This window comes from Anomaloglossus baeobatrachus, chromosome 5 (genome assembly GCF_048569485.1).
Source record: "Anomaloglossus baeobatrachus isolate aAnoBae1 chromosome 5, aAnoBae1.hap1, whole genome shotgun sequence".
Classification (NCBI taxonomy): Eukaryota; Metazoa; Chordata; class Amphibia; order Anura; family Aromobatidae; genus Anomaloglossus; species Anomaloglossus baeobatrachus.
In genome coordinates this window covers 118243115-118255278 of record NC_134357.1, presented here as the reverse complement: position 1 = coordinate 118255278, position 12164 = coordinate 118243115, and the positions used below count along the sequence as shown (strand labels likewise).

Sequence of the window (12164 nt, the reverse complement as noted above, 5' to 3'; positions counted from 1 at the left end):
CACTATATGGGATTAAATGGTCATTGCCTTGTTGCATTGACAAAAAGCTGTCCTAGAATGCTATTAGGACAAGTGCCTGAAGCATTTGCAGTAGAAAGCTCTGCCCCCTTTTATGTATAGGAATATGTGCTCCCAGTGGATAACTGGCTAGGATACTGAAGATACCAGGGGTGCAGAGATAAGAGAGGCTGCTCACACTGCTGAATATCCAGCCTATCTGACCTAATACAGGAGATACCAAGAGTCCTGAGGTAAGAGGCGGCTGTTCACTTCTAACCCCACCCTGCCTTTCTGACCTAATACTGGAGATACTAGGAGTACTGAGGTAAGAAGAGGCTGCTCACACTGCTGTACTTCCTCCCTATTTGACCTAATACTGGAGATACCAAGAGTGCTGAAGTAAGAAGAGGCTGCTCACACTACTGGCAATGCTAAATTTCTGACCTAAAGGCCACGTCACACTAAGCAACATCGCTAGCAACATCGCTGCTAAGGAACAACTTTTGTGACGTTGCTAGCGATGTTGCGGTGTGTGACATCCAGCAACAACCTGGCCCCTGCTGTGAGGTCGTTGGTTGTTGCTGAATGTCCTGGGCCATTTTTTAGTTGTTGCTCTCCCGCTGTGAAGCATACATCGCTGTGTGTGACAGCGACAGAGCAACAACTAAATGTGCAGGCAGCAGGGAGCCGGCTTCTGCGGATGCTGGTAACCACAGTAAACATCGGGTAACCAAGAAGCCCTTTCCTTGGTTACCCGATATTTACCTTCGTTACCAGCGTCCACCGCTCTCGGCTGTCAGTGCCGGATCCTGTTCTCTGCACACGTAGCTGGAGTACACATGGGGTAATTAACGCTGGTGACGAAGGTAAACATCGGGTAACCAAGGTAAGGGCTTCTTGGTTACCCGATGTTTACTGTGGTTACCAGCGTCCGCAGAAGCCGGCTCCTGTAGCTGGAGTACACATTGGGTAATTAACCCAATGTGTACTGTGGCTAGGTGTGCAGGGAGCCAGCGCTAAGCGGTGTGCGCTGGTAACCAAGGTAAATATCGGGTTGGTTACCAAATATTTACCTTAGTTACCAAGCGCAGCATCGCTTCCACGCGGCGCTGGGCTGGCTGGTGACAGGTTGCTGGTGAGATCTGCCTGTGTGACAAGCTCACCAACCCGTGTAGCGACGCTCCAGCGATCCCTGCCAGGTCAGGTTGCTGGTGGGATCGCTGGAGCGTCGCTTAGTGTGACATCTCACCAGCGACCTCCTAGCAACTTACCAGCGATCCCTATCAGGTTGTATCGTTGTTGGGATCGCTGGTAAGTTGTTTAGTGTGACTGGGCCTTAAGAAGAAGCTGCCCTTTCCATCTGGATTTGACTGTACATTATATAGGTATATACAGCTTACAGCAGTGGAGCCGCCTCCTTCACATACTTAGCGGCTCATGTACTAACATTCTAGACGGCAGCCATTTTAATTCTATATAGATTACTTGCCTTGGCAAAACAATTATTTGTTAATTACAAGTTTTTAGGAATTTTATAATGACCGTTCCATTTAGTTTATTACTTTTCCTGTTCCTGGAAAACCCCTTCAATGAAAGAAGAGCTCACTCATTCCCGGTCACCAGTGATTGATTGGCTTTGTATGTACATGACATACAAAGCAACTTCAAGATTTATTGGTGTAAGACTAAAATTATTGGGTATGGCTGAGGACAGTTTCTTCTACTTGTCAAGTTCAGTTATCATGTAAGTGTTAATGTTTTCTTGGTTGTCAGTGGTAAACACCATGCTCAGGAGCGGACCCAGACTGAACAGGGCACATGTGCAAGAACAGTATACGGGCCCTTCACTGTTCAATAGCTTATCATAATGGACAATTCCACCCATTTTGGAGGTGGTAGAGGGCTCTCTTACCTCATGGGCCCTGTACTGATGCTATATTATCCGTCCCTGACCATGATATAGCGTTCATCTCAATATAGTGGCTGACACATACATATGAGGCAAAAGCTTCTATAAACTATGTGGCTAAATGTTTACCGGGTAACTAATAACTGGTAATAACAACCATCTTAAATAGTGATGAATTTCCTCTAGTTTTGTGCGTTCATGTGTTTTTTGTTTTTTTTTCTCTTTTAGTTGTAGCAGTGGTATTTTCAGTGCAGTGGTGTTATGGGGATTGGCAAATTGGGTCTGTTTTGTTTTTTTTTTTGGGGAGGGGGTGGGGGGGTTGTCCATTTGTCTACATTTATGACACATCCACAGTATATACTATAGGTGCCTCATAAGTATGTGTCTGAGTAATGAAACCTGCACCTCAAGAATGGAGCCCGCTACATGTGTATGGCCACCTCTCTATAGCTGGCAGCGTGGGATCGGGCCCCACACTTGGCACAAATACGGGTCTGGGTGGTGGCTCCTGCACCCATCACAAATTGATAAAATAGCCTATGGATCTGTTACAAATGTGGAAGATTAGAATATACATTTATAGAGTACCTGTCACCAGGTCAAAATGGCCAATTTATGCTCCTATTTTTTACCTCCTGCTACATTGAGCATTGTGTTTTTTTTGTTTCGTTTTTTTCTTTCAAATCAGCCATACACATCCAGATATACAGTATATGGCTTTTTATTTGTTGCTAGTTCTCTAACAACCTTTACGTCTCTTTAGGTTATAATGCAGATATTGCCCTGTGAGCAACTCCCCCTTGGTAAAGCCCAGAGAAGTTAGCAGTGAATAAAAGTTCATATCTCTACAACCATATTGGTGTATTTGAAATGCTACAAAACTTAGTGGAGCAGTGGGAATAAAATACGAATGGCCACTTTTAACCTGGTGACAGGTCCCCTTTAAGTTTTTACACAACTCCTGCAACTCTTATAAAATGTGCCATAAAAACAAGGTATTTTCATACTTCTGCTTGTCTTTATTTTCTGTCACATTCAGTGTGGAGCAACCTCAGCCGACCGGTGTTCGCCCAATTGACAAAGATTCTGAGGTTTACAAGATGTTGCAGGAGAATCAAGAGGCAAATGAACCACCGAGGCAATCTGCTTCCTTCTTAGTATTGCAGGAAATTTTAGAGACTGATGAAAAAGGCAAGTAACAACTATCGTATTTTTCAGACTATAAGACACACTAAAGGCCGCTTTACATGCAGCGACATCGCTAAAACGATGTCGTTGTGGTCACGGAATTCGTGACGCACATCCGGCCTCTTTAGCGATGCCATTGCGTGTGAAACCTACGGCCGATTTGAAAAAGGACAAAAAATCGTGCAAACTCGTTGACATGCTCCCCTATTCCCAATTATCGTTGCTGCTGCAGGTAGGATGTTGTTCGTCATTCCTGCGGCAGCACACATCGCTGTGTGTGACACCGCAGGAACGAGGAACCTCACCTTACCTGTGGCCGCCGGCAATTAGGAAGGAAGGAGGTGGGCAGGATGTTACGTCCCACTCATCTCCGCCCCTCCGCTTCTATTGGGCGCCTGCTTGGTGACGTCGCTGTGACGCCGAACGAACCGCCCCCTTAGAAAGCGACGTCGCTAGGCAGGTAAGTAGTGTGACAGGTCCGAGCGATGTTGTGCGCCACGGGCAGCGATTTGCCCGTGACGCACAACCGATGGGGTCGGGTACTCACGCTAGCGATATCTGTAACGATATCACAGCGTGTAAAGCGGCCTTTAGGTTTTTGAAGAGGAAAATAGGGGGAAAAAATTTTGAAGCAAAAAATGTGGTCATGATGCATTGTTATGGGGGGATCTGCTTTTGACACTGTTTTAAGGGTAATCTCCCCCAATTCTGTACTGATGTCCCCCATCCTGGGTCCCTTCCTGGTATATATGGCCCTCATTTTGAAATAAATGTTCCTCATCCTGGTATATGTCCCTCTTCCTTATGTATGTGTTCCCTATCATGGGCCCCTTCCTGGTATATATGTTCCCCCATCCTGGACCCCATCCTGGTATATGTCCCCCACCATGGGTCCATCCTGGTGTATATGCCTTTCCTTCGCTCCCAGGCGCGAATTCCTCTTCTGATGTTGGCAACTGACTTTGGCGTGTAAATGATAGGCAGTACATATCATCACAGCCATGCTCCTCCAGTCACAGGCACGGCGAATGCAGAACCAAGTCAGCAGGAAGTCTGTGGTGGCAGGAGCAGTGAATATTAATTTAATTTCCCCATTAAAGGGAAATTAATATTCACTGCTCCGCACTCGCATAATCCCGGCCACCTCTCGGCATCAGTGATTAGTAAAAAATCTTTTACAGTCATTTACGATCACTGGCCTGTGTGCTGAGAGGTGAGCAGGATTATGTGCGTGATGAGCAGTGAATATTTATTTCCTTGTTAATAAAAAATTAATATTCACTGCTCCTGAAGCTGTCTACTTCCTGTAATGGCGACCCTGCGCCTGCCTCCTGTGACCTCCTTTTCCCCACAGCGAGACCGATACATTCAGATTAGAAGACGCACCTCTATTTTCCTCCCAAACTTGGGGGGAAAATAAGTGTGTCTTTTAGTCTGAAAAATATGATAATTTACTGAAATTATGTTGAATGTGAATTTATAAAATGACGATAAAAAGAAAAAAAATCTAGTGGACAGAAAGGCATGTCTAACAGAATTCAATGGATTTTTTTTTTCTTTTTTAAGAAACATAATTTGATGTCAATAGGAGATGCCTCCTATCTTATTGTATGAGCCCCCCCCCCCCCCCCCAAGAAGGCCTTTTTTTTTTTTTACCGCAGTGGCGCTTTTCAGGGAGAAAGCAGACACATGTTTTTAAAGTAATTTATTTTATTCTCTTATATAGCGCCATTAACTCAACAGCAATAATAGCTGTAGGCACAGAATGGCCTTAGCCTTTTTTTAATCTGTGTCCATATTCCAATATGGATTGATAAAGTATTTAAAAGATCGATGGTGAGTGCCGCTACTTTACCTTCCCTTTTGCTTTTGAAAGTAATGATTTTTCCGGCTCCAGTAGACATGTAGGCATGCATTAACTAGAAAAACACTGCACGCGTGATGAGAGCAAGGACACTGGTTATAAAGGACTATATGACAATGGAAAAAAAATGCGGAAGATAATTTCATTGAACAATGTGTACATCAGTCACAAACATTATTGAAGTTATTGATTTTTGAGTTGTACAGCCTGATAATTGTCAGTCATATCTGTACACAGTCCAAGGTCAGCACTCAGCGCAGCTTACCGTATACACCGTGCCCAGATTAGATGTCTCTTATTTCACAAAAATTTTTTTTTTTTAAATTTTTACATTTATTTTTAATCTTTTCCTCCTCCCCATCAGAAATGTTTATTTTTTTTATTAACTGTATGAAGGCTTCTTTTTGCAGAATGAGTTGTAAATTTTAAATGTCTGTCACTTTCCATATAGTGTACTGAAAAGTGGAAACAAATAAAATGGTGCAAAAAAACTTACAGTATTATTTTTGGGTTTTGTTGCCATTCAGTGTGTAGTAATAATTACCAGGAGGCAATATTACCCTTCAGGTCTGTATGATTATGACAATACTGAACTTGTATTGTGTGGGTTGTTTTGTTTTTTTTTTTATTTTAAATTATAGTAGTCGAAAATGAAGAACTGTGACCAAAATACATTTGGTTTGTATTCCCATTTTCTAAGACTTATAACTTTTTATTTTTCAAATAATGAACCTGTATGAGGGCTAGTTTTTTTTATTTTTTTTTTTATGTAGCAAGTTTATGATTTTATTCATTCTATATAGGGCGCCTTTATTGCATATTTTTTTTTTTTTTTTTTTTTTTTTTATGGGTATGTGGTGACTGAAAAACGGCTATATGTGGAGTTCACTCTGCTCCTGAGTCAACTTTATACATCCACACCCAGCATATGATGTACACGTATATCACATGTCTGGGTTAAAGGGAATCTGTCACCAGGTTTTTACTCCCCCAATTGAGAGCAGCATAATGTAGAGAGAGAGACCCTGATTCCAGTGATGTGTCACTTACTGAGCGGTTTGCTGTCATTTTGATGAAATCAATAGTTTTTCTGCTGCAGATCTAGCAGTAAGGCTGGACTCACACTAGCGTATGGCATCTGATGCGAGAGCATAAGATGCAATATGCTAATGACCCCCGGCTCAGGCTCTGCTGTGAGCATGAGCCGAGTGTCATGCGACTTTGAAGCTGAGGGCGGGTGCTGCGGAGGAGAGGGAGGGGTTAATCCTCCCATCTCCTCCATTGTCAGCCTGTGTAACATCCAAGTGCAGCCTGATGTTTCTCTCGCACCCATTCACTTGAATGGGTGCGAGTGATACGGCTTTCGTAGAAAATTGCAGCATTTTTGTCGCATCCAGAATCTGTATGCAAGAAAAGCTGACTAACTGCTCTCCCGCATTGATTAACATTGGTCAGAGTGCAGTGCCAGATTTTCTCGAATCACACTCGTCCGTTTTTCACACTCGTGTGAGCGTGCTCTTATACAGAGCTCATGAATATACTGGACTACCTGGCAGCAAAACAAGTAGTCCTGTAATGATGATCTACCGCTGATTAAGCAGTGATTTTCTGAAAACTACACTAAGCAGCCCAGTAAGTGAAACATCGCTGGAATCAGGATATGTGCACCTAAGTTATGCTGCTGTCATATTAGGTGGCAAAAAACTGGTGACAGAATCACTTTAGAGTGGACCTGTCAGCGCTCCTGACATATCTGGATCAGTAAATGCTTGTATTCCTGTAAAATAACAATTGTGGAGCATCTTTTCTTGGATCTCTACATTGTGCTGTTACTGTTCATTTTTCCTGATCACGAATCAACTGATAACTAGGTGAAACCATGCTCCTTGTCAATGAGGTGTGTCCCAACAAAGTAATTGCTTGCACCACAATTTTTTAGAGCCTTCACAGCAAAAGGGGTGAATACATATGCACATGGCAATTTTTATTTTGTCCCATAAATTTAATTTTTGCATTGTAATTTTTCTCACTTTACTTCCCCAATTTAAACTATTTTTAATGCTGATGCATCACACACAAAATGGATTACAAAAACATTTAAACACCGGTTGTAATCTAACAAAATAGGTAAAAAGCCAAGGGGGTGAATATTTGCACAAGACACTGTACGTCCAACACGTTCCTCAAGTTGCTATATGAAAAGACAACAATTTTTGATACGATTTATATTGGATTGGATGGAAGGATCATAACGTTATACAGCTAATTTTTCAATGAATATCAATCCAACAAATAAAGATGTGGTGTAGTGTGTGAGAGTAAAGAAACATTCTTTTAAAAATGTTATATATGTGTGTTTTTTTTCTCCTGATGTTTTATATGTGGCAAAATTGTTCAAATAAAAAAAAAATTGATCCCAGTCTCAAATAGGAAAAGTGATTTGTCAGCTCCATTGGGACAGAGACTGATGTGAATGACGATGTATGCTAGTGCTACATAATTAACTGGGAATAAATACATTAAATGATTTACCGTTCTTTTCTGGTGCAGATTTTGAGGGCACAGAACTTGCATACACAGGTCCTGGAGGTGAATATTTTATAGACCCAGGTAGAGGACGTTATACAGATCTATAGCTCTTTTTCACATGCACGTTAATGCTGTTCACTTCTATCACTGAGTGCACGATGCCTGCAGTCATTTGCATGTTGTCTATGAAGGATGGCAGCGCCATGTACGTGATATGACCAGGATTACATCTGCGCTGTGATCTGTTTCACGCTATAGCAGCAAATTTCAGTAGATTTGCTAGCAGCTGTAAATAAATTGCTTAGGCGGAGTTCACATGTCCTGTAATAATCCGTTAGAATGCATCCTGCAGAGATCCATTGGCAAAATGATTTCTGCCAGATCCCTTTTTTTTACATGGGAGTCTATGGAGAATGGATCTGTTAACTGATTGCTATTTATCTTCGATTTAAAACAGATCCTGTAAGAAAAAACATATCCATTACAAATGGAATAATGGATGACTAAATGGCAATCCAATAACAGTTCTGTTCTCCATACACTCCAAAGTTAAACAATCGGATCTGGCAGACATCAGCTATTTCACAGTGGACAAAAAAGTTGTTTGCAGAACATTTTTGCCAACAGATCTCTGCAGGATCCGTTGTAATAGATGATTACAGGACATGTGAATTCAGCCTTTATAGTTCTGAATGTTCTTTAAAGTAACCATCCCTCCCAACTAATGAGCATTAACAATATTAAACATAAAAATGGTGGCAAACGTGGCCGGGAAAGCAGTAGAGCATAGAAACCATATCAATAAAGGCTATCTTCAAGGGTCCAGGATTTCACAACGATTTCAAGGTGGATTCTGCACCAAGGTTCATGTTAAAAATCAACAATGATCCCCATCCTACGGTATGGATATGATAGGATTTCTACAATTCACTTCAAATGCAACAAAAAAATTCCATATTTTCCAATGGAGAAATCTTAGAATAAGCCAGATACAGATTAGTCTCATGAAATAAAGTTGGTATTTCCACTGTATAACTGGGGAAAAATCCATTAATCTATGGCAAATCCTCATTTGTAGAGCAATAGTAATCTGGGTGTATGTAAAAATACACAAGCACACACTTATTAAAGACCATTTTGTTAAAAGTAGACCACTCCTTGAAGGATATTTGGAGTTAGTAAGGCTATGTGCACACGCTGTGTTTTTTTTACGCTGCGTTTTTGGTTGCTAAAAACGCACAAAAACGCACCCGCGGCAAAAACGCATGCGTTTTTACCGCGATTTGGTGCGTTTTTTGGCTGCGTTTTTGATCTCTGCGTTTTTCCAATGCATTGCATGGGGGGAAAACGCAGACAAATGCAGGAAAGAATTGACATGTCCATTTTTTTTTTTTTTTTTTTTTAAGCTCAAAAATGCAGCTTAAAAAAAAAAAAGTTGTGTGCGGACAGCAAAAATGAAAACTCATAGACTTTGCTGGGGAAGCAAAGTCATGCAGTTTTGAGGCCAAAAACGCACCCGAAAAACGCGCAAAAACGCCGCGAATAACGTACTGTGTGAACTTACCCTAAGTCTGTCCCATAAGAACTGTGAGCCACAGTATAGGGTCTGCACATAGCTAGCTGCACAAACTCAAGTATTGGGAAACTTGTTTGTCATTGCAAATTTCTCTGTATAGTGTATTCATTATTTAGGAAAAAAAACAACTTTTTAAATAAATGGAAGAGTTGGGTCATTGGTATCATGACATGTTCTTACCACCTCCAACCTTCTTCACATATTCAAAGGCTGAGCAGCTTCTAAGCTTCACTAGTTTCAGATGTGAAATATACAATGTATCTGGTATAGCAATTGTTATGTGCCTAATTTGTATGTATGTCTCCATTACTGGTGCAGGGGAGAAACCTTCGGGGTTCCGGAGTGTAAGAGCTCCTACTACCAAAGTGGCTGCCTCCGTTGGGAGTGGACAGAAACTGCCAATATGTGATCACTGTGGAAATGGGATTGTGTAAGTGGCATCTCTACTATACTTTATCTGCAATATGACATACTGGATATATAATCTGCTGTGTAGATGCTCACCCTAATTTATTGCTACTACGTCATGTAGGGGGACGTGGTTAAAACACCTTTTAAAAACCAGATCTAAAACGCTGAACCTGAGGGCTTAATGTTTCCAAAGTTAATACAAGGCTTTCTTCCACCTGCACCAGCACGTATGTATTCAGGCCATCTAGAATGCCATTCTCCTTCTTATCTAACACCCGTGACCTATCAAACCCTCCCTAGCCCTGTTTCTGTACTTGCCCTCGCCTTTTAAATCTGCTCTGACAACAGAAGCTGATAAAAAGTGAAGAGACATAACTGAAATAAATCAAATGATAGCTCCTGGGGAAGAATTTGAATTAAGCCCCCTTCACCTGTTTGTTTAAAAAAAAAACCCCCGCAGATGTAGAAGTTTCCACTTTGACCATCCGTATGCCGACCATGTGACACATAGTGGAAAAAAACCGCATGACACTGAATGTTTTTCATGTGTTACAGATGTGCAAAGATATATAGATTGATATATTTTACAACTATTAACAAAATAAGTACCGTAATAGAAAAAAGCGACATGGGTTTCCCCTGTATTTTTCATAACCAGCACAAAGGTAAAGCAGACAGCTATGATATGATATGGTATTATCAGGCTGGGAAAGACTATTGTTATTGGGTGCTTCCCAGCCAAAAAGTACAAGCCCGCAGCTGCCCTAGAAGTGGCACATCACATTAGAATAACCAATTTTGGTGCTTCGCCTTGGCTCTTCCTGATTGCCCTGGTGTAATGGCAATGGTTTATGGGGTTGATGTGAGCTGTGTGGTGTCAGCTGGCATCCAGCCCTGGTGTTAGTAATGGAGAGGCGAGGATCAGACTCCCCTATTACTAACTAAGTTAAAAGGAAAAAAAAAGCGCGTGTGTACACAAGTAATTTATCTCAGTAACACTCCATGAACCTTTCCCTCCTTTACCATTTTCTTGACAAATATACCCAAGCTGCTCCGCCATAGTCCACCGAATCCATTGTAGTCCAAAAAGGATATATGAAAAAACAAAAAAAAACAAATCAACAAATATAGAGAGAGAAAACAAGACACTTACCCTTGTTCACCACGTTATTCAAAAGAAAAAAAAATATTCCCAACGGCTCCGACGTAGTCCAGGGATTTCGACGAACCGGAGCATAGTTCTGACACTTCATAGACTTTGCTTACAGTCAATTCTGAGTCACATTGCACTGCACGAGACCCATTGCCTCTGAAAAGCAGGGACATCAGTAATGTTACCACTGTTGAGGGTCACTCCAGGTTATGCTGCACTGTAAGAGACTCCGTTCCTCTGATGAGCAGTGATATCATTAACGTTACTGCTCATCAGCGTCGCTGAGTGACCTGTTGACCCAGCGACCCTTAACCCTTTGACTTTAGTTTTGTATTTTATTTATTTATTTTTTTTTTTATTTTTTTCAGTGGAATCTTTGTAAAGATCCGAGACAAGCCACGTCACCCTGAATGCTACGTGTGCACTGACTGTGGAGTGAATCTCAAACAGAAGGGGCACTTCTTTGTAGAGGAAAAGATGTACTGTGAAAAGCATGCCCGGGAACGTATGACACCACCTGAAGGATATGATGTGGTTACCGTATACCCCAAGTAAACTCTCCACAGCTGAAAAATGACATTTTGGAGCCTGTTTAATGCTAAGCAAGACTTCAATTCACCTGAACATGAATGTTGGCAGTAAAGCTTCTTGAGAATATACTGGGGGGGAACCTGTGAAAATTTTATACATGATAGTTATTTCAAACCAACATCTATGATGTTTTTCATCCTTGCTTTTGTTGATATTCAATACAGAAAGTCTTTATTACAGAGACCTGTGTCATTTGTATTTTGTTGTGATCTGTGACAATCTATACAGTGTGTGTTCACCCATATCCTGTCCACCGCCATTAACTTGAGAATGGCGGCAGCTATAGGCATAGAAGTGGTGTCTAGGTATAGTAAAGTAGCCATGCGCTGCGCAATGAAACTACCTATTGCGCTACCTGGTGGAAAACAACGGAGTTGGCATTTTTATCTCAAACGGAACGAGATAGAGAAAAAAAGTGAATTACAAAGTTGTAGGGCATCATCAATTCAATACGAATCGACACCTTGCATACAGAAATGCTATGATTTAGAACGTGTAAAACTCACAAGGCTGCGGACGTGAAGCGATACCTCACCTGACCTGATCCCATTGGACTTCTTTCTGTGATGTCACATCAAACAGCAGGTGTATGCGACCCCTTCACCAACATTGCAGGACCTATGACGACGTATCACAGATGCTTGTGCAAACGTGTCACCTACCATATTGCACAACGTGCAGCAAGATACTGCATGCTGTCCAGATATGCATTGAAGCTGAGCGCCATATGCGTCACCAGCATTCAATGTTTTAGGGGGGGGGGGGTCATGGGTTTCATATCATAGCATTTCTGTATGTAAGGTGTCGATTCGTATTGAAATGATGATGCCCTAGAATTTTTTAATTCACTTTTTTACTGTCTCGTTCAGTTTTCAAGATAAAAATGCTAACTCTGTTGTTTTTCCACCAAGTGGCGCTATAGGTGGTTTCATTGCGTAGCGCA

General features: G+C 41.6%; 1 protein-coding gene across 5 annotated transcripts in view; it reads left to right on the top strand.

Moving 5' to 3' along the window:
• PDLIM1 (PDZ and LIM domain 1) overlaps nt 1-11402 on the top strand; it is a 94203-nt gene extending 82801 nt beyond the window's left edge. For 3 of the 5 annotated variants that reach the window (XM_075348802.1, XM_075348806.1, XM_075348808.1), the window contains 4 exons: nt 2949-3100; nt 7512-7571; nt 9385-9496; nt 10999-11402. In XM_075348802.1, coding sequence (XP_075204917.1) covers nt 2949-3100; nt 7512-7571; nt 9385-9496; nt 10999-11185 — 511 coding nt within the window. In that variant the 3' untranslated portion in view covers nt 11186-11402. The remainder of the gene's footprint in view (nt 1-2948; nt 3101-7511; nt 7572-9384; nt 9497-10998) is intronic. The other 2 variants (XM_075348803.1, XM_075348807.1) reach the window with 1 other exon arrangement.
• Nucleotides 11403-12164: the final 762 nt, after the last annotated feature.